Source organism: Pempheris klunzingeri, chromosome 2 (genome assembly GCF_042242105.1).
Source record: "Pempheris klunzingeri isolate RE-2024b chromosome 2, fPemKlu1.hap1, whole genome shotgun sequence".
Taxonomy (NCBI): domain Eukaryota; kingdom Metazoa; phylum Chordata; class Actinopteri; order Acropomatiformes; family Pempheridae; genus Pempheris; species Pempheris klunzingeri.
Window position 1 is genome coordinate 18,292,091 of NC_092013.1, and position 26,219 is coordinate 18,318,309.

The 26,219-nt window shown below is 42.2% G+C and overlaps 1 protein-coding gene across 1 annotated transcript; it reads left to right on the forward strand.

Moving 5' to 3' along the window:
* The first annotated feature begins 1,418 nt into the window (after positions 1-1,418).
* On the forward strand, positions 1,419-26,219 carry vapb (VAMP (vesicle-associated membrane protein)-associated protein B and C). Its single transcript, XM_070846825.1, has 6 exons — positions 1,419-1,655; positions 8,746-8,898; positions 17,961-18,064; positions 19,413-19,493; positions 21,720-21,899; positions 23,517-26,219. The coding sequence occupies exons 1-6, from the start codon at positions 1,598-1,600 to the stop codon at positions 23,670-23,672; spliced, it is 732 nt and encodes a 243-aa protein (XP_070702926.1). The 5' UTR covers positions 1,419-1,597; the 3' UTR covers positions 23,673-26,219.

Consider the following 26,219-nt stretch of genomic DNA (forward strand, 5'->3'; position numbering starts at 1 on the left):
TTCAAACTTAAATCAAACATTCGAAACTTTTTGATTCTGCATTGCTTTTGCTTCAATTGAAAATCCAAATTACTGTCTTTATAAAGCATGTTAGTAAATTATGTAGCTGATGGGGATTATGAAAAACATGTACATTTATTTCACCTGTAATAATTAAGGGCCGAGCTTTCTGTTAGGTGTCTACATTAAAATAAGTCATTACATGGTGATAAGAGAATAATATGAGAGCTTGTGTAAATGAGGCGAGAACAATGAAAAATAACCTGACAAGTGAAAAATAAATTGATTTATGAAATTAATTGAAGGTGCTCGGACACATTTACATATTTTTGCTGTTGAGCTGCTTGGTATCCACAAAAGCATTGTTTCACAGTGTCGTTATGCTGTTGCCATAATTTTAACCTGTCAAACAAAGGTGTAACTAATAACATTAATCATGGGGTCACGCTCTGGTGTCCCAGGGTGCTCCTGTTGTGTATATTGTCTCATTGATCCAATTAACCGGAATGGAGCCATCATTAATGTCAGTACATACAGCTCTCAGTTACTTAGTTGTGTGTGTTACTTAGTGTGTTTGAATGATGTATTATCTATTTATTTTTTGTAACAAAAATGATCAAAGAAAAAAACACATTTTGAATGTGTTTACAACTCAAATTTATGTTGTATTCTAGGCTGCCAAAAAGTGAATTTTTCAAATATGAGAAAATATGTATCTAATGTATAAAAATGGCTTTTGGTAAAAACACAAAAGTTATATAAAAAAGTCACAACAGGCACAAAAAAAAGCCCAATTTTTGTTAATATCTTTTCTGAATTGTAAAATATATTTCACGTAGATGCAAGAACGAGTATTAAAAGAAATTTCCTTCATTTTGTTAGTCATCAGATAACAAGATTTTTTTCATGCCAAGTTATCCACAAGGCGATTCCAGTATGAGAATAAATATTTTAGTGTAATAACATTTTTGAAAATAAAAGGAAAAGATTTCTTACGTTTCTCAGGGGATGTGAAGAAAAACAAGTGTGCAGTGGAGTAGGAGAGGGTGACAGCTGATGATTCTTTATTAAAATAAACACTGATCAAAAGTAAATAATGTGCATTCCCGATTAAACAAGCGATCCACCAGAATAATATCACTTTGGAGATCAAGAGTGTGCAAGTTTGCATGCTTCATGATTATTTCCCATTCAGGCAGAAAGGTGATGATGGGAAAATTTAAATGCAGAACTTTCACTTGAGGTTGAGTTCTCCTGAAAGCTGAGGCGGTGGCCCCTCCACCCCACCCGGATGCACCCTGGAGGATCACCCACCTCGTCCACGTCCTCCACCACCCTGTGTCACCCTCCCCGCTGGGTGGGTGGCTATGCAGAGGCAGTGACGTCACCGGGCTGTCTCTCAGTCCCTTCCTGCTGCATCACAACAGCCGTGAGTAGCTCGAGTAGCACCAGTGACCGGGGGGGACAGCATATCCACAGCTAATTCATTGATAAAATAACTCTGTTGGCGCTGCAGCACTTAACAACATCCTAACACGGGGGTGACAGCCGACAGGAACTGGTTGCAGTGCGATAACCCCGCTCCAGCTGTTGGGATATGGCCAGGCCGGAACAGGTTCTGCTCTTGGAGCCTCAGCACGAACTGAAATTCAGAGGTAAGAGGGGAGGGCCCGGCTTTGGACGGGAGGGGGGAGCTGCCAGCAGGGTTAGGAGGGAGGGGGGCCGGCAGGCAGGCAGGCCAGTGTTACAGTAACCAAACCGGGGAGAAGCCGTGCTGCACATCTTGACAATATTGCTCCCGTTTGAGAAGAAGAGGAGTGCTCTGAAAGGACGGCGGGTCAACTGACAGCTAGCTAGCTAGCTAAATGGATTAGCTTCCGACGGCTAAGCTAGCCAGGCCCTGTTACACGTTTCTGCTGCAGAAACTGCCTCTAAAGCACTTGACAAGTGCAAGACACGGAGCGAACGTCCACCGGGATATAGAAATCCACAATGAATATGTGTACACGTAATTGCCGCCTAAATTCATAACCTTTCATTGCGCCTAGGCTGCAACATCCTTAGCAGGTCTAGCTAGCTAACATTAGCTCGCTCTCTGATTGGCTGTCTCGCTCTGTTGGCCAGCCAGCTGTCATTTAATAACTTGACAGCTCACAGGACGACTTGACTGGGCAACCTCTGCTACTTGATATGTTGTAGCTACGGTCATCAATACGCCCTCCATCCTCATCGTTTGGGTTTTACTAGCGCCACTAGACATTGTAGTGTCAGCTCGGCATTTGGCTGCAAGATGTCACGTTGGTTTAGGCCCAAATAATGTTACATAAACACATATGGTACCATTGTGTTGGTGCTGCAACAGATTACAGAGATCCTGCCACTGTTTTCAAATATTGCACCTTGTAATGTCGAGTAAAATGCTAAATCGTTTCATACATTTTTTTTTTTGTTTGTTTAAAGGACAGCTGCCCTCAGAGTACAGTGACATTTTACCCTTAATAGTAATGAGGCTTGTAGGTATCAGCTGTAGGCCAGTGGTGTTTGGTTTATGACGCTCAAAGCACCCCATGAAATTACACCTTAAAGAACCAGCAACTCAAAAAAGTATAGCCCTGTTTTCCCTAAAAGCTGTGATGAGCTGTGATGATGTGATGAGCTTCAGCATTTGACAGATCATAGCATGGATAAGTTGGTTATGCTGTGTTTTTATGTATTATTTTATTATTTTATTGCACAGCTTTGTTGAATACTCGATTCTAGCGTTGTGGCTCTGTATAACAGACCCTTGTTACGGACGCAGTTCTGGTGGCAGAACCAGTAAAATTATTTTTAAACCAATAAAATTGTTTTTAAGTCAGAATCTTGAGTCAAATGATTTTTCTCTTTCATACGAAGCTGTGTAATAAGCTTTGTGGGTCCTGCTTCACCCTGGGGGGGTTAGTTTTGTAATAATACAACATCCCTTACATGCCACATGTGCAACTAAGGCATTGCTTTGCTAACTTGTGTTATTTACTATGATTACAGTGTAAGGCCACATTATACGTGTACTCATCCTGTTAAGGCGTTATGCGTCAGCCACCTTTGTGTTGCAGATAGTATTGAAATGTCTCAGTTGTATCAGGCTCACAGAGTGAGAGTCCACTGTGAGCCTGTAAATTACATATGCAATAGTATATAATGAGGTGCCCTAATATGTGGAAATAATGGAAAAGCACAGACAAAAAATGCTGCACCAAGTCTGTTATTTTCTCCTATCCACCACTGTCAGACAGAGTGCATTGTAGACTACTATACCCCAGGCAAAAACAGAAGCTGTGTTCGTTACCAGTTTGTTTGTCGAGTCTGTTTGTTGTCAGTTCAACCTGTGGGTAGGTCTGTTTCACCAGTGACAGTGTGGGAATAAGACAATTACTCTACATTTTTCATATTGTTAACAAATGCTATGGGAAGGCCCAAAAGGAACAATGTGTTTGTCTCAGTAATTTTTCAACGTCCCTGCCCTGTCTACAGCTCTTGGTTTCGAGCTCTTTATTGCTTACTGAAGACATTAATCTTAAAGAAGAAGAAAAAAAAAAAGACAAATCCGCAATTATTGGGAATTTTGGGACCATTTTCATTCACAGATTAATACACATTTGGCACGTTTGTGTAAACGTACAGCACCAGGATTTACTCGTGTGGCTTATTCATATATTTTAAATAGTTTTGGAGGGAGTAAGTTATATCAGGTGGTGGCCATTGAGGCAATACTTGTTAACAGGATCAGTTAATTGTGGCTCTGGTGTTTACATTGGGTTCATTGATAATATTGGTAGGCTTTTCCTTTTTCTGGTAACCTAGCAGTAACACTGTTGCTATGGTCACCTGTATTTTAATATACCTTGCCCACTGATTTAGAGCAGAGGTGTTGATGTGTTCAACCATATGACTCAAATGAACGTCATAACAGCCAATCAGAAGCGAGCATGTTACACAGATACAGATGAAGCTTCTCATCAGAGGTGTTGATGCATGAGTGGTAACCAGACAGAAGGAACTTTGTGCCTTCTCAGGATACTAGACAATACCACAAATCACATGCCAATACTCAGGCCCTAAGTAGCATGTAGGCACGCAGAGTGAAACTTCAGGAAATAGAGGGTAGGTCTGTTAGTAGCAACTTGTTAGCCCTGGGCTCAGACCAACTATGAGCCAAATCATCTTAAGCGTTAGTCTCTGGACTTTTTCATCTTTTATTACTTTTCATCTTCGTCAGGGGTACTATTAACAGATCTTTACAAAAAAATCCCCAGATTTTATCTGCTATTTATAAAATCTAACCTTGAAAGACGACAGCTTCACATATCAGCTCTTCATAATAGTTTTTAACTGCTGTTTGTGGTTTCGTGAGTTGGACACTATCCCGAGAAACTTTCAGGAAGTAGTAGATCAGGTGTACAGTAGTCGGTGGCGTGAGTCCCTTTTATTAAAAGCCTTTAGAAGTCAAGCCAAGCTTGTGAGGGTCTGAATTTCCTCTCTGTCTTTGCTCAAAGGAGAGGGGAAGTGTCAGTTGCTCTGGATGTCTGCTGAGCTGAAACTTTATCTTGAATCTGGTGTATGTGCTAATTCTGAAATAGCTCCATGTTTTCTTGCACAGTGAGTGTGCCTCTTCAACTGCAACGGTTTGCCTCACCAGAGCCAACTGGAGTGGCCTAATTTGTTACTTTGTTAGAGAAATATACTTGATCAGGAAACTAGGCCTGGGTTTGTAATAGGATAAAATCACAAGTTAAAGCGCTATTTGATAACTGATAGTTAGTCAACAAACACTTTTTCACTGTCAACACTTTTAAGTAGTCAGGAGTAGTGGTTTTCTTACGAATATTTTCACAGCACATCACCAGACCATCAGTGTCTCAAAACCCAAACCAACCAATATAGTAGTCTACTAATATATCGGTGGGTCACTAAGTATGATGTGTATGATCTGAATAGATCTTAATATGCAGCAGCAAAGTCACAAAAAACATTGGCTGCAACTGAATTTGGACCCCTCTCACAGACAGAATCATTTATGAATAATATTAGTTTTATATGTTTTTTTAACGATACTGTAAAGTTCCAAAATGAAACTTACTTTCCGTAAGTCTGAGTGATGTAAAGTGTGTGGTATTGGCGCTGTGTCCACAAAGTTTGGGAAGTCATACATTCATTCGTCACTGCCCCTCACTTGACTATGAATGAGCTCGGCTCTTGCTAGAAGTACTGGAAAAACACAAGAGTGACTAACGTTTGCCAGTTAGCTATCCGGATACATTTTGCTACGCAGTTTCTGGAGTGTCAATAAAGAAGCTGTTGCCATAAATAACAGGCATAAATTAACAGCATCTGTGGTTTCTTTGAGAGAGCACTCAGGTAATGTATAGAATTAGATTTGTAGGAATCAAACTGGGGGATACCAGCGACGGTGCAACCCCTACAATATGCGCCGATAATGTCAAAGAAGACTCATTAGGCTCTTGGCTTTCTCCAGGGTCAATGCATTAGCCAGATTAGGTTTGCTCATTCTGGTACTTTTCTTACTGTATTCATGCAAGAGCTCCTACATCTAAGAGATTTGACTTTTCTGTTAATGTCATTACTACTAAAGGGAAAAGAAAACCTTACACCAAAGTGGAAATCCATTTGCTTCATTCGTCATTGTAGGATGAATCAAAGTGTTAGGTGCTGCTTGCTCTTGTGGTGCTTATGAATGTGAGTGTAATAACTTAACGTATGACTCTGGTGCCTCTGGACCATTGAATCGCTACCCACATCTCTCAGATTGGTCTGCTGTCATGCCCATTTAGGGCTGTTTCCCAGGTTGGAGAAAACAACAGAGCCAATCAGATCTCAGCAGAGGGTTAAAGGATTAAGATGCAGGACAATGTCAGACTGAAGAATGAAGTGAAAACAGATTGCATTTCAGTCTCATTGAAATGCAATCCAGTCAGTGTGAATCCACCTGTCCCAAAAATTACAATAATTACAATCACTATGGGACTGATTAATTTGGCCTGCAAGCCTGATATTTAGCCTGAGTGGCCAATATGTTACCTCCTGTATTACCCTCTTACATTATCACCTTCTCATTCTCAGATGTTTTTCATTTGATTTTCAACCAACAACTTGTGACTGATGTATCTACCCCCTCCGACATCACTAAGGTTGCAGTATCATAAGTAAATCGAAGTTAATGCTGTTGATGTTGAGAATATGTTCCAAAGAAAAATTATGTGGAACATTGATAGGGGCGCCTCCCCTATTGTTTGAGATTTCCACAACACAAAACAAGAGTCTCCTCCACTGGGTCAGTCTGTTTCCTGTGTCAAGACAACTCATGACATGATCACTGTAACAATATGGACAATTAATGAACGAAAGGGAAGGGCATTAACTCAAGACAACCAATGAAGAATATTTATTTAATATTGAGCTGTTGGATTGTCCATTTAGCAGAGGGTAACAGGATGGGTAGACTGCTTGGATAATGTCTGCATGCTTAGCTAACTAATCTGTTAGCTACCATTAGTCCTCTGCCTCCACAAGTCTGTTATTTCCTCGTGATTCTTGAACATGCATTTAGCAAAAAGGATTGTTATGGAAATGTGACGATAGTGTGTCATTGCTGCATCGAAGAATACAGCTGAGGCTGAAGGGGACTGAGGGATGTGTAGAGTCGGGTTCTCACAGAAGAGAAGTCTCCTGCCAGATATCTCCATTTGTTTAGGTAATTATCGACCCTTTTAGGTTTAGAAATATCAAATTTGTGACACTGTCAAACTGGGCCCCAGACAGTATATCACCAACAAATGTGTTTTCCCTACTTGTCGTATTTTGAGAGTTCCTGCACCATATTGACTGCCATGGCTAAACGGAGTGATTTCACACAGTGATGTGGACATCTCTATTTACTACCTCAACCTCAGACATTACTCAAAGTGGAGCATTACCTTGACCACCATATAATTTCACAACCAATAGAAATGATTAGAAACTATTACTACTTGCACATAGCTGCTGTCCAGAAAGGCTTTTTAGTGAGGTTAAGATCTGAGGAAAATGTGCCAAATCAGAACTTCCTATGTTTGTGAAATATTTAAACTTAAATCAACCAGTTTACTTTACTTAAACAAGTAGTTTAGACATGTTCAAGAACAAAACAGAGACATATTTCTTTTTTAAATCTGACATTAAAAAGTGGCCTGACTTATAGGATTATGGTTAGGGTTTGGGTTGCAGTCTAGAGCTGCAGTCTGGATGGATAACTCACCTAACCTTCGCTAACCTTCTAGATTTGGCACAGTGTCATTTTGCTGTGAGGATTTTCTGCATTATTGAAAAATCTGTGCAGCTTAATGCATCAGTCCTTGTGAGAGCCTCAGAGAGATGTGGCCTGCATCAACAATGATAGCTGTAATTAGTTGAAGCCAAACTGCATCAGCTACTCTGATCATGGTAGTGCAGCAGTCGAAGCCTGTGATTTATAGGTTTGTACACACAGCTTACTCTTTAAAGGTTTTGGCAAATTGATACTAGAATTGTTTATCTTAATCAAGAGGACAGACCAGACTTCAGTAGTCGACATCCACCTAGAGAGTTATGTTAAAAGAAGAAGAAAAAACAGATGGCTTAGTTTGCATCCTTGACATATTTACAATGGGCCAGATCTCACCAGGGTGTCACTGAGACATAGTATTTGGGTTTTAATGTGAGAAACAGACTGGAATTATTTATCTTGAGGACAACTTCCAGTCAAACATATAAAAAACCTGCATTAGTTGCGTTGGCAGTGAAACTCTGTTTATCCAAGTGTCGGGTCAAATAAAGAAAATATGTGACAGAAGGTTCAAATTGTGGGCAGTAGATTGAATTTGTTGTAATTAGAGTCACATCCAGTTAAGCTCCGAAAGACCACATTTAAATGTGTTAACATACATGGCACATATTTTTAATAGGCTTTGCCCACTGGTATTTCAGTCATCTTACTTATTGTAACATTCCCATGATTAGGAAAAGCTCAGATTAGCCTGTTTCAGCTGTGTGTGTGTATATACAGCATAACAGTGTGCTTGTGGTAAACTCTGTGTTTAGTAAAATTTCCTTAAATTTGGGGAAAGTGTTTTAATATTAATGGTAATATAATCAAATGAGGCTCCCTCCCTCTACTTTCTTCCTTCTTTTTTTTTTAAATATGAGCTGGATGTTTTCTGCAGCAGTAGATGATAGATTCATATTTTTAAGTATTTTTTTATCACTTGACTACGAGAAACTCATTCGCTTTGATTTTGTCACTTTCTGACAGCTCAGCTCACACACATTAAGAGTTTCTTTGAGTTTATTTGCCAGGGGCAGTTTTATTCTCCATCATTCTGTGTCATTTTCTCCAATCACTTGACACTCAACCAATTTAACCGTCATAACCCAGAGTGCCAACATCAAAATTAAAATTGTTCTTCGTCCAGTTTTAATTGATGTTACTATGATTTGCTGCCATTTTATCCGACTCATTTGACTGTAGTTAGTTTTGTCTTTGCTTTTTTGTATTCTTTGCCTTTGATGATCCTTTTTACTTCTGTTGAAATGAAGATTACACTCTCTGGAAGACACTGAATATAAAGTATATTTTGTCATAGAGATCTTAAAGATGTTTTCCTGAACTACCTAAAGACAGTCCTGTCAAAAACAGTTTTTAAGTGTCCACTTTACCATCCTCCTTCACAGGTCCATTCTCAGACGTGGTCACCACAAATCTCAAGCTCTCCAACCCAACAGACAGGAATGTGTGTTTCAAGGTGAAGACGACAGCGCCGCGCCGGTACTGCGTACGGCCAAACAGCGGAATCATCGATGCTGGCACCTCAATCAACGTATCAGGTAAAGGCTGAGGAAGTCACACTGAGTAGGGGCCATTAAAGTTGCCAGTGAATTCACTCTGTTCACTGTCTTATTTACCTACAGGAGACTTCAATGTGTAGCTGCTATGGTGCCTGAAACAATATGTGAAATTATGTGAAACATAATGTGACACATTTTATCTCAGTCCTTTATCAAGTTTAATACCAAAGATTTCATGGTTCTTAAATGTGAGGGTTGTTTTGTGTTGATTTTGTTGAGACTCGAGTGATATTGAATATGATAATTCGTTGCAGCTCTAGTCACTACAGCAGCAACTCATGAGACCATCTAAATATCTCTGACTGTTTGTATTTGAGAGTATCTCTCTTTCCTAAATGGGTTTGCTCTTTTTACATAAACACACAGGCTTCTCCCCTCCTGCAACCCAGTATTCCCTCGTCCTCTTGCCCCAGCCCCTCATGGCAGGCCTCACTTTTTAGACTTCTTTATTTTATCCCCCATAGGGGGAAATTTTCTTGTTGCAGCAGCAACAATATAAACAGGGACAGTGAAAGAACAAAGCAATAGAAAAGACAAAAAATAGCAAATATAAATATAAATATAAATATAAATATAGATATAAATATATGGATTGTGATGAAATGAAATAAATATTTACACCATAGGATATTTACAGGAATGGAATGGCATGGATGGTAGGCAGTATATTAACATCAGCCAGTGATGCTGGTGTTAAAGAGTCTGATGGCTGATGGGAGAAATGACCTGCGGTAGCGTTCCTTCTTGCAGGGTGGGTGCCTCAGCCTGCTGCTGAAAGAGCTGCTGAGGGCCCCCACAGTCTCATGCAGGGGGTGAGAGGGGTTGTCCATGATGGACTTGAGTTTTGTTAGTGTCCTCCTCTCACCCACCTCCTCTATGGAGTCCAGGGAGCAGTCCAGGACAGAAGCGGCCCTCCTGACCAGCCTGTTCAGTCTCTTTCTGTCCCTCTCTGTGCTCCCTCCTCCCCAGCAGACCACTGCATAGAGGACTGCAGACGCCACCACAGAGTCATAAAAAGTCCTGAGCAGAGTCCTGCACACTCCAAAGGACCTCAGTCTCCTCAGCAGGTGGAGACGACTTTGGCCCTTCTTGTACAGGACGTCTGTGTTGTGAGACCAGTCCAGTTTGTTGTTGAGGTGAACACCCAGGTATTTGAGGGTCTCCACCCTCTCAATGTCCAGTCCCTGGATGTTCACCGGTGCAGTCTGGGATGTCTTCCTGCGGAAGTCAATCACCATCTCCTTTGTCTTGCTGGTGTTGAGCTGAAGATGGTTTAGCTCACACCAGTCTACGAAGCTGGAGACGACCTCCCGGTACTCCTGTTCGTCCCCCTCTGACACACACCCTACGATGGCTGTGTCATCGGAGAACTTCTGGAGGTGACAGCTCCCAGAGTTGTAACTGAAGTCCGAGGTGTACAGGGTGAAGAGGAAGGGGGAGAGTACTGTCCCCTGTGGGGTCCCTGTGCTGCAGACCACCATGTCAGACACACAGTCCTGGAGCCTCACGTACTGCGGTCTGTTGGTGAGATAGTCTGTTGTCCATGCAGCCAGGTGACAGTCCACTCCCGCTCTTTCCAGCTTCACCCTGAGCAGTGACGGCTGGATGGTGTTGAATGCACTGGAGAAGTCAAAGAACATGACCCTCACAGTGCTGCCGGTGTTCTCCAGGTGAGTCAGGGATCTGTGAAGCAGGTAGATGACTGCATCATCCACTCCAGTGCTCGGTTGGTAGGCAAACTGCAGTGGATCCAGATGTGGGCTCACCAGGGGGCGGAGGTTTTTGAGGATGATCCTCTCCATGGTCTTCATCAGGTGAGAAGTGAGGGCCACAGGTCTGAAGTGGTGGGGCTCCCTGGGGTGCGTTGTCTTTGGGACCGGAACCACGCAGGAAGTCTTCCACAGAGCTGGTACCCTCTCCAGACTCAGGCTCAGGTTGAAGATGTGCAGGAGCACCTGACAGAGCTGGTCTGCACAGTCCTTCAACAGTCTGGAGCTGATGCCATCAGGACCTGCGGCCTTCCTCGCCTTGGTCTTCCTCAGCTCACTTCTCACCTGGTTAGCTGTTATGGAGAGGCATGGGGTGTAGGGGGAGGGGGGTGTCAGAGTGCTGGGATGGTCCGTGCTTTGGTGAGTGGGGGGAGGGGCGGGGGCAGAGTCAAATCTGTTGAAAAACAGATTAAGTTCGTTTGCCCTCTCCTGGTCTCCTTCCAGCCCCCTCTCATGGCCTCTGCTGTGACCAGAGATGGTTTTTAGTCCTCTCCAGACTGCCCTTACATTGTTAGTCTGCAAGTGGCTCTCCATCTTGGTCCTGTATCTGGCCTTGCACTCCCAGATCTTCTTCTTCAGCTCCTTCTGCACCCTCCTCAGCTCCTCCTTGTCCCCAGATCTGAAGACTCTCTTCTTCTCCTTCAGCAGGGCCTTCAGTTCTGAGGTCACCCAGGGTTTGTTATTGGAGAAGCACCGTACTTTCCTGGTGGGTACGGTGTTCTCCACACAGAAGTTAATGTAGTCCGTGATGCAGTGGGTCATAGTGTCGATGTCCTCTCCGTGGGGGCTGCACAGCACATCCCAGTCCGTGGTGTGAAAACAGTCCTGCAGCGCCTCAGTGGCCTCCTTCGACCACTTCTTCACATACCTTTTGGTGGGGGGTTGTTTCTTCACCAAAGGTATGTAAATGGGCTGCAGTCTCACCAGGTTGTGATCTGAGCGGCCCAGCGGGGGGAGGGGTGATGAACTGTATGCATCCTTGGTGTTTGCATACAGTAAGTCCAGGGTTTTATTGTCTCTTGTGAAGCAGTCCACATACTGGCGGAATTTGGGGAGAGTGGTAGACAGCGATGCATGATTAAAGTCTCCTGATATGAGGATGAGGGACTGGGGGTGGGATGTCTGCAGCTGGGACACAACACTGTGGATGATCTCGCAGGCGGCAGCCGCGTCGGCCGAGGGGGGGATGTACACAGTCAACGCAATGACATGTGAAAACTCCCTCGGCAGGTAGTATGGCCGCAGGCCGACTGCCAGCAGTTCAACATCCTTGGTGCAGCGCTGTTCTCTGACGCTGACGTGCCCCGGGTTACACCACCGCTCATTCACGTACATCACCAGTCCCCCTCCTTTCTTCTTACCACTCTCCCTCACGCTCCGGTCCGCTCTGACGAGGTGGAAACCGTCCAAAGTTACGAGCGAATCCGGAGTGAGTTCGTTCAGCCATGTCTCCGTGAAGTGCATGATGCTGCACTCCCGGTACTCCCGCTGCAGTCTTGTCAGCGCCGTTAGTTCCTCTATCTTGTTGGGGAGAGACCTCACGTTGCCCATAATTAAAGACGGTATGGATGGTTTGTACCGTCTCTTCCTCTCCCGACGCTTTACTCCGGCTCTGCATCCTCTCTTCCTCCTCCGGAGCTCAGCGGGGATGTCAGGCTTCTCCCATGTCAGATGAGGCCCGGCTTGGCGCAGCGCCAACAGCTGTTCCCGGGTGTAAACAATGGAGCCGTGGCTGAACGGGTCACCAGATGCGGACTCTAGAATGTCAAAAACGGTGCGAGACATTCTGATTCCGACGTAAATTGCACATCAGTGGTTGATGTGCAAAAATTCTGCCCAGTTGTTGGTTGAAAAGCAACAAAAAACACGGGAAACACACAAAAATAAGGAAGAAACAAGAAAAGTTTTGAGGAGCTGCTGCAACTGGCTGCCACTCTCGCGGCGCCATCTTGAAAACAGTGCACTCCCAGTCGTGCACTTTGAGGGTGAGACAGGTACAGGGTAGTGTTTCCACACTGTGCCACCTCTGCCATTTACAGCCACCTACTCATTTTACAACGCGCCTTATCTGGTGTCAACAACTGCAAACTGTGTCACTGGGGCCTGCAGTCAGCAGTGGGAGACACATCAGCACAGTCCTCTCTGTTGGTTGCCATCATTTTTCACCCTTATTAGGCTGAGGGGTCAAGGGTTTGAGTCCCAAAAGAAGATTGCTTTTCTGAGAATGTAGTCACTAAAGGCAAACCTATCTGTACGTCTTTCTGTCCAATATTTCTCCAGGGAGAACTCAGAGACCAGACTATTTAACAGGATAACAAGGGGTTGTGGGATCCTATTTTGCGAGCACACATTAAGTTAGTTTGCTTTCACATATCTTGGTCGATTTGACCTCTTCTGTGTGTGTGGGTGTGTACAGCACTGACTGACATCTCCCTGATTCTACTCTTCGCAGCGTCGCACCTAACAGGGTGGGACTAAATGCACCTTTATCAGTGGGTGTGCTCCAACTTTTGTGTCGGTGGGGCACAGTTTCCGCTACATTTCAGTTCTGCATGCAACACTGTACATGCCCATCTACAACTGACAGCTTTGTGCGGCATGTAAGCAAAACACCACGTGCACAACAGCATTGTAAACAATAGACTATTAAACACATATTTCACATGGCTTGTGGTAGCTGAATCCAAATGGTTAAGATACTGGAATGTTCTTAAGAACTTAAAAGCTGTCAAATTATGTAAATAACATTCACCACATGATCTCCTCGTTTCTCTAAAACTGGTCCTGCCTCTACATAACAAGTGCCACACTGGCGAAAAGGAGGGCAGCCATATTTGTACAAGGATGTGCCAAACCTTCAAGTCATAACGAGTAGCAAAGGAACTGGTTTCTGTACTGTATCAGTTATGTGACATAGGAATAAATATTGTTTTGTTTTTTATGCACATTTGTTTTGTTATGGTGATATTAGAGTATAGTTCACGTGAAGCCTGCAGAGCTTTTGGTCACTAGTATCGCTATGGAACAGTTTTCTATGAGGGGACAAGGACAAGCATACAGATGATGCATTGTAGTGCTGCCAATAGTTTAAATACTACTCCACTGATCTACAGATGGCAGTAATGCACCAATAAATGTAACAATGCAACAACAAAAGCACTGAAGAAGATGACTGCAAGCAAATAAATGTGGACAACGTGGGATAGTCATGCAGAGTTTTTATCCTCCATCTAAGAAGACTTCATAGGATCTGTAGCGTGTCACAGTCCATTTTTTATTGTGTTTCTGGTCTGTGATTTTTATCAAAGCAATACAAAAGCTACGTAGACTTCCACGTGCATCGCGGCGAAAAAGGGAACAGTCTGCCACAGGATACCTACAAACTCGAGATGTGTCATTTTTTGGCTGAGCCGAGGATACACACAGTGCTTTTGAAGCTCAACCCAGCTGTAACTGTATATGTTTAATGTAGCCATGACCACAGGAATGTTGCTGAGCTTGATTGGTGTTATGTAGCAGCATCCAGTGGAAAAATATGTGGCGTGAATGTTTCAAAAATCCTAGTGTCCACAAATATTTAGCTTCTTCTGTCAAGTCAAGTGAAGTCAAGTTAAATTGTATTTATATATCGCAAAACCAAAGCAAATGACCCCCCCCCCCCCCCCTGCAGTTATTAGATTATTATTATTATTATTATTATTATTATTATTATTATTATTAGTTATTAGCTTCATTAGCTTGACCATGCACTCACATCTAGTGTGCCTTTGTTATGCCAGGACAAGGGATTCTTCTTAACTGACCACATTCATGAAACATTTCTGTTAATATGCTCCACACATGGTCCGTTCCAGCATTTAAAAGCCACGTTGGTTATTTTACCCACCAACTAGACAGAAGCTGGAAGTGGTAGCTGATTCATGTGGTGAAATGAATGTCGTTGACTGCCGAGTTATCTTTCTATCTGAAATGTGTTTGCTGGGATATACTGAATTAATTGGACCCAGCCAGGAGAGCACAATCAAAAGTGTGAGATCCTGGCAGCCCTGAATATGAAAACGTTTTATGAGAGTTAGCTTTTACGTCCTGGTGAGTTTTCCCTCCAGGCTTGTATCTCAACAACTCTGGTTGACTTCACTCTCTTCCTCACTCCCACGCTATATTGTCTCAGTAGGTTTGCTGATCTTTGACCAGGTTTTTGTGTTGAGTATTATTGAGCAAAGTAGACGGGCAGCGCCCTTTTACAAGTGAGGCTTGTCTGAATCAGAGTGAAAAGGTTACTGTTATAGATAGCGGTGTAACAATGAGACGTATGGTGTTGTGTGTCATATCACATCTCATTTTGTGTCGTAACGTCTAATGTGAATTCCCCTCGTATCTTGTTCTGAATAGTTGCTCAAGGCAGTGTTTTGGTTGTTGAACATTATCATGTTTATCATGATTTGTTGTTTTTTGGCACATCTGTTTGTTTGTTTATTTTGTGACATTGTCACACGTCATTTTTTTCTGCTCTGCTGCTGAGAATTCACATTAAATAGGTCAGAGAAACACTGAGGTCTCAAGTTTGATTCTTTTAGTGACAGAATACTTTTAAAAGGAAAATATGAGGCACAGTGTCAGGCACTGGTTATTCTTCCTGTATTTTAGGACATGTCATCATCATGACACATGGTTTTGTATGAAATCATTACACCAAACGTTATAGAGAGATTGGAATCAATTTACACTTCATTAATCAATTAATCAGTTAGCCAGTTGACAGATATCTACCCTTTATTTATTTTGATAATCGATTAATGATTTAAGTTATTTTTCAAGCAAAAATGCCGAAACTTTCTGTTGTTCTAGCATCTTAAAATGATGATTTGTTGCTTTTTATCTGTTTTATATGATTGCAATTCATCATAGCGGGTTTTACCTTTGGTTGGGCTGAACAACACATATAATCTATGTCATAGACAAAGAAATGAAGTGTTTAATTGAGAGAACAGCATTTTTTTTAATCATCGGCTGCAGTCCTGCAATAGAGAACCTTGTGCAGACCCTGTGATAATTGTATTCTGTATGTATGGGCATCACAAAGGAACAGGAACCATGGGTGGACCTTTGTAAACACTTCAAGGTAAATAGGTAATGAGCTTGTGAGCATCTTGTCTCACGGGACACAATTAATTAGCTACAGGAAAGGAAAGTTTTCTTGCCTCCCTCCCTCACCCCTCTAATGGTTCCATTCATCATCAACAAGCAGGCAGGCGATTACCATCCTGCTTGACCGTGTTGACTACAATTAGCCTCTGTGAGTTTTATAAATGATTGCCAAGCGTGAAGTAAGAATACTGAATCATGCCATTAGCTGAAGTAGCTTTTTGTGAAGGCGTGTTCAAAGAGTGTAGATCAAAGGCGATTTAAATCACTTTTTCCCCTACTGTTGCTGTGCTTTTTCCATTTCAGGCTTTGGCTCAGAACCTTTTTTATGTTATTCATTGTTGCTCAAAGGACTTACATGCTTTCCTGCCTCCCTTCTCTCGTATTGTCCCCTTGGACCTAAGGTAGATGGCTGTGCAAATTGGGTCTGACTCAAACAGGACGTTCTCAATCTGTTCATGCCGTCTGTTTCTGGTTTGCGATATTGAACTGCCCTGATTGCTGTAATAGTGCACTACATCTCTGAGGTTTTCCACTCTAGGGAGAATTGGCATGTGCCATATATGAAAACCATCCTGATAGCTACACCGGCTTTGAAATTAGGAGGTCATTTGTTTCTAATGAAAGCCAAAGAATCACGCAGGCACTGCAGACATAGTTGGTACTGATGTCAAAATATGCCTTTCAATTACACCCTCATTTAAAAACTGGAGTCAGAGGAGTAAAAGATCACCAATCAATAGCCATTTTCATCCCCTCTGCACTTCCACCCCCCTTGACTAAACTTGAATACTGACATAAGAAAGTGATCATTGTAAATCATCGTTACAGCTTGAAAATACCTCCTCAGTCATTGGAATGACATCAAATAACACGCCACTGACTGAGAGCACTGATGTGGTGATGGGTTAAAGTAGACTTCCAACCCCACACCTGCTCTTTGTTAGAGCGATATGTAATGTTAAGAAAGAGAGAGACAGGGTTGGAAGCTGTTAGAAAGATTACCCCCTCGGGTATTTGTAGATCCATCACTGTTTCGCCGTCATAGTAACACGAACTTGGAAATAAATCATCTCCACCACTTTTTCCGAGCAGCTGAGGCAAACCCAGAGCCTTGAAGACGTGGAGGCCCCAGTTTACTGTTTTACAAATACATGGGTACTTGATACTCACTAATTCCTCTGAAATCCGAGGAATGGACTCAAGACTTGTGAAAGGAAGGGACATGGAAAGTTGCTGACAAAGAGAAGTAGCGGCTTAGTCACTCAGTGAGTGTTCGTTTTGAATTTGTGGCAGCAGGTTTTACCCACAAATCATACTCTGTTCCTGTTCCCTCTGTAGTTTGAAGGATGCTAACAAGACACTTGGTCTGGGTCTCCTGAGGATGGGAAGTCAGAAGATAAAACTAACTGAGTCAGAACTAAACAAAATGACTATACTAATCATGTGGGGACTTCCTGTTCACACTGTGGGTGCCGGTGTGCAATCTTATCAGCCCCTTTTCTCTCCCCATGCTCCCTGTTAATCCTAATTTTCAGCTGTTAAGTAAACAGAAATAAGTAACCTTAAAATATGTTCCTGAAGTCTTTGGCTTGTTAAAATTGGTTGTGACTTATAGGAGTAGTATCATGCGTGCCCCGACCTAAAGCTTGTTACATCTTCAAAAGAAGCAGTCTTTACTTGTGACCGCTCATCGCAGGTCACATATTGTATGTATTATGTGTATATAAGTGAATTATAGTTGTTTTGAGTCACATAAGCAACTGTATATCTATGTAAATTTGCATTCGAATACCACTTTCTGTTATTTAGCCTACCCTCATGGAAATAAATGGGGTGAACAAAATAGTCGAGACACCCAGACAGTATGGCACAGTACACTTAAACTGCATCCTCCTTAATGACCATACAAACAAACATTATAACCTTTATGAAAGGAGGATTTATTGCGGGGCTGTTATATTAGACTGCACTAGTTTCATGTATATGTGTGTGTGTGTGTGTGTGTGTGTGTGTGTGTGTTTCTGTGAATTGTGAACAGCAACAGAGATTTTCTTCTCAAAAGATGAAGAAAAAATCCTGTTTCTTCTTCTCTATGCTGACATTGACTCAAATTTTGTATTTCAGTTATGCTGCAGCCTTTTGACTACGATCCCAATGAGAAGAGCAAACACAAGTTCATGGTCCAGTCCATGCTAGCACCTCCTGACATGACCGACATGGAGGGAGTGGTGAGTGTTTCCCATTATTAAAATAATCTGATACCATCAGTAAGTTTTCAGCAGCAAATGCTTAAAAACGTAAATGCTTTACACACTGATGTAATTCAGCCACTCCTACAGCACACACAGTGCTCAACACCATTTAAAGGACAGGAAATACATCTGCTGCATACAACTTTAAGGAAAGAGGCCATCGTTTGGCAGTCTCCAGCCTGGATGAGAGGCAGTGCTGACACACAGCAATGGAAAACACAATGAACGTAGTTTAGTCGTAACAGCATGTGTGGTCTCAAAGTCATCTTTTCGATCACTGGCCAATATACTTACAGGAACACATCATTAACATGTCAACAAGTGTTACGAATAAAAATACATACAGACACACTTCATCAACCTGAGCGCCGTTTACAAAAGAGATGCTGCACTGATGCAGAGCCTCAATCCTGGTGGAATATTGCCTAAGATTGTGACTGTCACAGAAGGCAGACTTGAAAGCAGATTTCTGAGGTGTGCTTGTAAAACGAATGATCGAGACAGACTGCAGTGCTCCTGGTGGTAAATTTCTGTCCATTGTTGTTTCGTGAGAGATGTGGAGTCAGCGTACAATGACAGTGCAGATCTCCTAGATAACAGTCCAGCTGTTGAGGAAAATGCTAAAAATGCAAAGACACAGCCGCAGCCAGAAGGAGTATTTGCAAAGGGAGATTGGTACTCACAGATACGTCATCATTCACACTCAAAAAGTGTTTGTCAAACTCAAGTTACAATACTCTTAAGTCCAGAGTACAGAGTTTTTCTTAACTATGAATAGAATTGCTTAGTAGTAAACATGAGGTCTGTTAAAACTGCCTTCATCTGGGTGCTCTTAGAGAGAAAAATGGGCATTGGTCATTAAATGATAATTGTAACATTGCATATATTGGAGCCAGACAGTACAGAAGCCTGTTATTTAAATCCCTAAATCATATCATACCTAAGATTCTGAGGACTTCACACAGAAAAAACTGAATAAAGGGACTACAGTAATGTTTGTGCTCAGCGGCCACGGCTTCAGACCCTCCGACACCAGGACAGGTATCTGAGCTGTCTGTCCTCCTGTGAAGAGCCTTTATCAGCAGCCGGCCACCACCTTACACTCCCTTTGTTGCTCTTGCTCCGATGTACTTCAAAACATCCTTCCCTCTGTCTTTAGTCTATATGTCGTCCCATAGAAATGATTTAAACACGTCACAGAGAAATACATTGATGTTGCTGTTGATTTGATTGTGGCAACATTCCCTTTTCCAGTTCTTTTAAGGACGAAGGGATAATATATTACATGTCTTTTTTGTTTATTTTTGGTCCACCGTGCCTCCAGTGGAAGGAGGCTAAGCCAGACGAGCTGATGGACTCCAAGCTGAGGTGTGTTTTTGAGATGCCAACGGAGAATGAAAAAACGGTAAGCACAAGCTGTTGCTCCACTTTTCTCCTCGCCTCACGATGTCAGGTTTCATTGTCACAACAGATTTTTATATATCAAAGAAACCACAGGTAATGATACATCTCAGTACTTCCTTCTATTATTTTCAAAATCACACTTCACTGGCCTCAGCAGGGTGCCACAATGCATTGTTCTATTATGCTGCTGTTTTTCACCAAACACACATGCTTTGTGCACTTGTCTCATCTCTCTTCTTCTTTTTGCACTCTGATGCAGGCTCAACATCTCCGTCTCTCCTTCTCTCATTCTCACTCTTTCGATCTTGTCAATGCAGTGTCTAATTGTTTTAGCATTAATCTTCCTCTTCATCACTGTTCTTCACCTCTGTCCCCGTGCCTCAGTGTAGCTGAGAGAGGCATCAACTGGCCTTCAGAGGGCCGCTTTGTTCATTCTCACACGCAGTTTATTATTGTTGTGATTGTTTTCAGACCCCACACGACTGTAGAGACATTATCTCGCTATGATATAAGCCGAGTCCACCAGCTTTATGACCACGGGGAGGGAAAAGGACCCCTAGTAGTTGTTTTCAATTCATTATGAGCTGAGCAATACATGTACATGTCTACCAGTCAGCACTGTGCACCACAGAGTCCGTTAGAGATAACACTGATAGAAACCAGCTTGATCCACTTAGGACAGGCACCCCTGGGTGAACTCTCCCACAAGCATAGAGGTACAGCCTCTGTGTTCCTGCACGCCTGTACTTATGTATTAGGGCTGAACGATATGGGAAAATAATCTAATTGTGATTTTTTTTTTTTTTGGTTTGTTTAATTCTTTTTGAGACCAGTATGACACTTTTGATTCAGTCTGATTTTTTTTTTTAATTATTTTTCATTTTATTCTATTTTAATTCTTTTAAGTTTAGGTTCCTTATCGTCTGTGTTTTTCACTATTTTTATTGCACAAGCAATAAATCATTATATAGTCTGAGCAACACAACACTGGACACTGTCAACATAAACTTCTCTTCCCTGCAGGCGCGGCCTGTGTGTTATGATGAAATGAGTTGAACTGATGCATGAGTTGATATGAATTACATGTCTTTATTTAGCTTCAGTCACTGTAGAATATTGATAATTTTTAGCCCCGCAAACATTTCATATAAACATCATGACTTGGCTTTTTACTAAAATCTGTAAAAAGAGCAACAAAGCAGTGCAGAGCGAAAGGCCTGATGTGATTATTAATAAATGAAAAATAAATCTCCAGTGAGTTTCAATAACAAATCACACTAACTTGAGTGCAGAAATACATTAAAGAACAACTTTCCACACCTTACTATGGCTCTGCACACATATTTTGATAACTCAAAGCCCAATAGTAACATGTCAACATTTTGATTTAACTTGTAAACAAAATCTCAACACCTGCCCCCTCATTTAAACATTAAAAGGTAAATATGAATCTTACTGATCTCCAGTTAGTGATAGTGTTGTAAACAAATCACACTGACTAAAGTGCAGACGCACTATGGCTCTAACTTACCACTGCAAATATATTTAGATAACTCAAAGCCTCATTGTAAACAAGTTGTTGACTGTGTAACGGTACGGTGCCGTATTTAACTCTCCATAAAGAGTTATCCTCTCTTAACATTTCAGCCAGTGATCCCTGCCAGATGTTAGTCGGCCTACTGGACAGGCTGGTAGTCAGGTGTTGGTAGTTGTCAGACACGTCCTTGTGATGCTTGTTTAGACGATCAGATTTTATTGCACGATACCAACCTGACCCAAAACAGGTCCAGACAACTGATGTACTGTTCTCCTTTGACATAAAGTCATCTGTTGCACTTTGGCGTTCAGCTCATCCGAGGCCTTTTTCATACGGCGGCACAGCCAGCAAATTGTTTTCTTCATCTACTTTCACTCTCCCATATGTGTACATACATAGGCGTTTATGATTTTCTGGTTGGTTTGATTGTGTAGTATTAATTTATTTTTATTTTTTCAATTACAGCAGCAGCAATTTGAAAATTGCGTTCCACTACATTGCAGTGTTGGTCTGAATTTGATTAGCTGCTCCGCTCTAGTGTGCACATAGCTGTATATGAAAGTGTGCAAGTCTTCAAACATAAGCAGAAAATTGCGCCCATGTGCCAGCCAAGTCATCAGTCAGAGTCACTATGGAAACAAAGCAGCAACAGACAACTCTATAACTTGCTCCACTGTAACCCACTTACAGCATGACATGGAGTCCAACAAGATGATGTCGTCCAGCTTGCTGAAGTCAGAGTCCTCCACACTTCCCCCAAAGTCAATGAGCTCCACCCTTGATGACGGGGAGGTAAAGAAGATCATGGAGGAGTGTAAGAGGCTGCAGATGGAGGCTCAGAGGCTACGGGAAGAAAACAAACAGATCAGGGTGAGTGAGATGACCTGAGGACCACAGACAGACAGTAAACATACAGGTATCATTGTAGTATCAGTCTCACAAATACACCCCTTTGTTGGTCAGCAGAGGTGGTAAGCTGTCGATGGCACAAGTACAGCTTTTCGATAGAAAACTTAAATCTAACTCCAAATGGATGCTGACTCTGTTGGCTAAAACGTGTCAAACTTCCTCTCTCCCAATGTCACAACTTGCTGCTTGGAATAATTAATGCACAGCAACCTGGTGATACGATCAATCAATCACCTGCTGAGCCGAATCGCACAGATCCTGAGGCATCTCATCCCGCCGTCAGTCAGCAGTCGCCTCACTCATTAGTGACACGGGGCCTTCGCTGTGTGATGTGCATTCAGATGTTGCTGTTCACATTAACTGTAAAGTAAATTTATTGAGGTGACGCTAAAAACAGCCATTGAATATATTCAGTATATTTGCTTACTGGATATGTTGCTGTTTGAATCAAGCATCAAATGGTCAGTCAGTATGTACAAGAACTGCAACTAATGGTTGTCATCATTATCAGTCAGGGTGCTGACTGTTCTTGTGATTAATCGACTAATTGTTTGGTTAACATGTGAGAGAAGAAGGAAAAATGCTTAACGTAAGTCCTCATATGTGAAAATTTAAAGATGTTCAGTTTACTGTTCCAGCAGCCCAGGAGAACCACTAAATATTCACATTTAAGGTGCTGTTAATCGTCGTTTCACCTCTAATGACTTCTGTAGGTTGAATCTTGTAACACATGCGGCTCAGTTCAAACTACCAGTCTAACTTTAGAGACAGTGAATGAGCAAAGAAAATCGATCATCAAAATGAGCAGATGACTGAGCATCCAGAGTCACATTCATGTTTCTTCTTTTTTCCACTGATTGATGTTCACAATAAGCAAATTAAGTGGAAATTTGATCCACACAAACGACGTTGTGGTGTCCCCCACCCTTTGCCGTATTCAAACAGAGACGGTAACTCAGGATTGAGGTTTGTATTAAGTGCTCATATCTATAATCAGTGGCAGACCTCAGGGTTTGGAGCTCGTGAGGCAATTTTGCAAATAAATGACTATGACATCAATCACAACAATCAATGAGTAAGGCTTAAAATTGGGTTTTGTCAAGGTTTGGTTGGAAATGAGTCACACACACTCCACACAGACAGCTAAGAGAAAGTCGTCCTCCCTTCAAACACCACCACCTCCGCCCCTTTAAATTCTTGCCAGAGGCAGAACGACTGTTGGCTGCTCCTGCGGCTGAGATTAAACTAACAGAGAGCCCCCCCACCCGCTGCTGGGAAATGAAGTGTGTGAAAGCCTGGCGCCTTCTGCGGTCCTCGGGGGGATTGGGTCAGATGAAGATTTAAGCAGATCCTATTTCTTTAAGCTAGTAAATAAATACGTCTTATCTTGTTGACTGATTGACAAACTGACCGTCTCTTCTCCCCTTGTCGTCTTCTGTTCTCTTTTTCCACTTCTGCATTCCTTTTCTTTATTTTCCTCTTTCACACAAACCTTCTCTCTACCATTTTATTTCTCCGTTATTTCTCTTACCATCCTCACACCTCTACTCCACTCCCTCTTTCTCCTCCCCGTCTCAGGAGGACGACGGCCTGCGGATGAGGAAGAGTAACATGATGTCATCTCAGCACCCCTCAGTCGGCATGAAGAAAGATGAGGGGCTGAGCGCCCGCACGGTGGCCCTCATCATGCTCTTCTTCGTGGTGGGCGTCATCGTGGGCAAGTTGGTCTTGTAGACGGCAGCGCAGTTCGGTCGGCCGCAGCATGCTTTCAGGGGGTGAAAACAAACACGGGATCTGGGATTTTGGATCAGAAACGCCATATCCGCTGGGTGGGGGGAGGTACTAGTTTTGATTCAGTCTCATTTATGTAAAAAAAATTCAAAAGTAATGTATGAGAAAAAAAGAAGAAAAAACGATTCATCATCTTATGAACAAACCTACTGTTACAGGTCTTGCCTCTACGTAATCACCACATAATCATTCTGGCCCTCTTCTCAAAGTTTCAAGTATACAGATGACTGGTTCTGTGGGCGGGGGGGTAATGGAAACATGATTTAATGCTAGTGATTCAGACCAATGGATTTTCTAACACCGGCGAGGTAGTGTTGGTGCGACTGAGTCAGTTTGCTATTGTGCGAATGTCATTTTAGTGTATTGTTGTTTCTTTTTCTAAACGATGGAGGCCAGAGCCTATGTACATGTATACGTAATCCCCCACTGTACAGTTTATCCAGGTGTTCCTTCCAGCTAAACCCCCTTTAAGGAAGGGATTTACCGGAGAGATGATCCACACAGTCGGGGTTACACACAGGGCTATCAAACTGACTCCTCCAATCAGAGGCTTTGTAAAATCAGCTCATCTTTGATTGTAGAGCAACCTTGATCAGTGTATGAAACACTACACCATAGTGTAGGTATTTTCTTTCCTCGTGTCCTTTTTCTTTTCACTCTACCTTATTCAGTCACCTGTCACTCAGTGCTCACCACGTCCCCAGTTGTCAGAGGGTGACGTCTGATTGCATGCGTTCACAGAGTGTTGCATCTGGACTTTTGAACCTAATTTAATTGCTTTTATAATGGTGATAATAATAATATGTCATTTGGCTGTAGGTTTGCACAACTACATTTTCAGATTTTTTTGTTTTGTTTTGTTTTCTTTCTCTCTTCTGTGTTTTGTTGCATTTTTATGATTTTAAAGTAAATTTTTTTTCTCGTTGTTAGGGTTGAAGCATTTAAGAATATTGCAGCTACCAGAAATGAGCTCCAGATTTGTAGGATTTCTGTAAATGTTGTTCAGATGAAAGTCTTGCCTTGTGACCTGTTTGGGCAAGTTATTCTCAGGCCAAGATGGAGGAATACATACAGACATTAACATACACACACACACACACACACACACACACACACACAAACACACAAAGCATGCGTACATATAGTGAGAAACAAACATAAATGGTCTGAAGGTGCATGTTAGAGGCGAATGGTTTCGTGTTTCCTCGACAACATCAACACTAAGGTCCTGTTACACTGTCCCAACAAAGGGACCTTGGTCTTTTCCAGCTCTTTTTTGTTTTCTCATATTTTCCTACTGAGCCATACATTTGTTGACATTCTGTTTTGTTTGGGGCAACTGTATGTCAGAGATCAAGTGAGGGTTTTAAGCTGCCTGCTCCAGCTCTCCACTGCTGGTGATTTAGCTTTTTTTTTTTTTATCCCTCTGCTTTTTTCACTCCACTGCGGGCTTGTGTTCAGGTTTTGGTGCTTGTTCAGCGTTTATCCGTTGCTTATTAATGTTATATCCTCACTGCATTTGAAGTCGTGTTCAATTTTAATGCACTAAGATTGAGTGTCTCTCCTTTGATCTTCCTGCAGCATACAACAATTTTTTTTTTTTCCTCAGGCGAGAGGGGGGGAGCATATGGCATATATAGCCTTGAGGGGACCACACGATGGCATTGTACTGTTCCAGAGCCAATGTTTTTTTTTTTTTGTCAGAAATAAACAAACCAAAAGACATGCTCTCAAATTGTTTCATCTCCAAATTAGCGTGAGTGAAAAAACAGCAGTGGAGAGCGTCATCCTTTGCATTATTTGACAGCAAAATCCTATTTTTATGTCACTGTATCCACGCGAAGACGACTAAGCGGGAGAGTATTCCCCTTTGGTAAACTGAATGAAAAAGTGACAAAATGCCACCATCTTTTTGTGCTGAGTGGAGTGGAAGACAATGGACTGTGACTGTTGGGTGAAATAAACATGAGCTTGTGTTTCCACTGTATTTCTGTAAAGTCGTTGGGTTGAGGATGACTTGCTGCTTAGAGGGAGGGCAGAGCAGACCTGAGCTACAGTCCCGTCTTGGGTTAGCAGACCTGTGTCACATAGTACTTGCAGAAAATTCTTCTTGTTCATTGAGTCCTAGTTGGAGTACATTTAACACAAGGAAAGAGTACTATAATGCAATGTAAGAATTTACCACAGTAAACCTGCACCAATGTGCTACTCCAAGTAGGATTAAACAAACAATAATAATGACATGTAAATACTAATTGATCCAGGCCCTGTTGTAAAACGCACTACACTGACCTGTTCTGGAGTCTCTGACCATCACCGTGATCAATGTAAGCAGTCGGGAAACTGTTTTGTATGTATATAAATAAATAAATAAGTCTATCTGAGAAGAAGATTAATATTCCTAGTCAAGTAGTCTCTCTGGTGTATAAAAACAACCCAACCTGGTTGGACTATGTAGCATCTTAATAAATTAAATGAATAAAGCCCCTA